The 966-nt window shown below is 30.2% G+C and overlaps 1 protein-coding gene across 1 annotated transcript in view; it reads right to left on the reverse strand.

Annotated features, from left to right (window-relative positions):
• LOTGIDRAFT_175748 (hypothetical protein) overlaps positions 1 to 681 on the reverse strand; it is a gene marked incomplete at both ends in the record, with an annotated part of 32544 nt that extends 31863 nt beyond the window's left edge. The window contains one exon of the mRNA XM_009059153.1: positions 492 to 681. Within this exon, the coding sequence (XP_009057401.1) occupies positions 492 to 681 (190 nt within the window). The remainder of the gene's footprint in view (positions 1 to 491) is intronic.
• Between the last annotated feature and the right edge of the window lie 285 nt (positions 682 to 966).

Raw genomic sequence — 966 nt, forward strand, 5'->3', positions numbered from 1 at the left:
AATCAGATGAAAGATGAAAACTGTACTTCTTTTGCGCTCAGAAACAAATTTTGCCATAGTACAATCGATTGTACTTTCCATTGACACCAAAATCAATCAAATTGGGTAAATAGAATATTTGTCTCTATGTACATTAGGTTACATGACAATTTTTAAATGGCAATAGCTTAGTGACTTATTATCGTTAAACAAAAATGAAGATAAATTAACAAAAGTCAAGGTCATAAGACACAAGCCACAAAAATCAATCAAATTGGGTAATCTGTTAATTATTTATTTTGATTGAAGAAATGATCGCACTACAATAATATTCTTTAATCTTAAGATGTTAAGCTCTCCAGACTGTTTCATGAAGTTTATTGATTTGAATTCCACTATATAATGTATTATAACATGTATCGAGGAAGGTGATATAAACTCTTCACTGAGCGATTTGATGTGTCAAAGCTAATATTGTTTATTTGTAATTCAAGTATTTAAAATTATCTTACCTGTGCGTTTACATATTGGGTTTTGATATCTCCATTCTTCCTCAACACATTCCAGCCCTTGTACCATCTTGAAACCTTCATTACATGTAATGACTACATTTCCATTGCAATCTTTATCAAAATTTGCGTCTGTTATATTAGGATACGTCGAACAACCTGTAAATTTAATTTTGATAATATTTGTTGCCATTATTTACTTTTGACTCGATACATTACCCCCCGACAATTATATCATCAAGTATTTGTATCAAGAACTACATGTTAATTTACTATTTACAGACAAAGACGATTTAAAATGTGTTTAAGCTAGTTATCCATGCTGCTGAAAAGAAAGTTGTCTTGAGTAAATTTCTTCTGACTCGGACTCTTCCCACAAAAAATAAGCTAACATAAATTTCGCCCAGATATACAAACTTTGACTTTAGATTCATAGAGCAACTTTTAGATAATAAATAAAATATTTACCGGCGTCTGT

The sequence above is a fragment of the Lottia gigantea genome (genome assembly GCF_000327385.1).
Source record: "Lottia gigantea unplaced genomic scaffold LOTGIsca_376, whole genome shotgun sequence".
NCBI lineage: Eukaryota > Metazoa > Mollusca > Gastropoda > Lottiidae > Lottia > Lottia gigantea.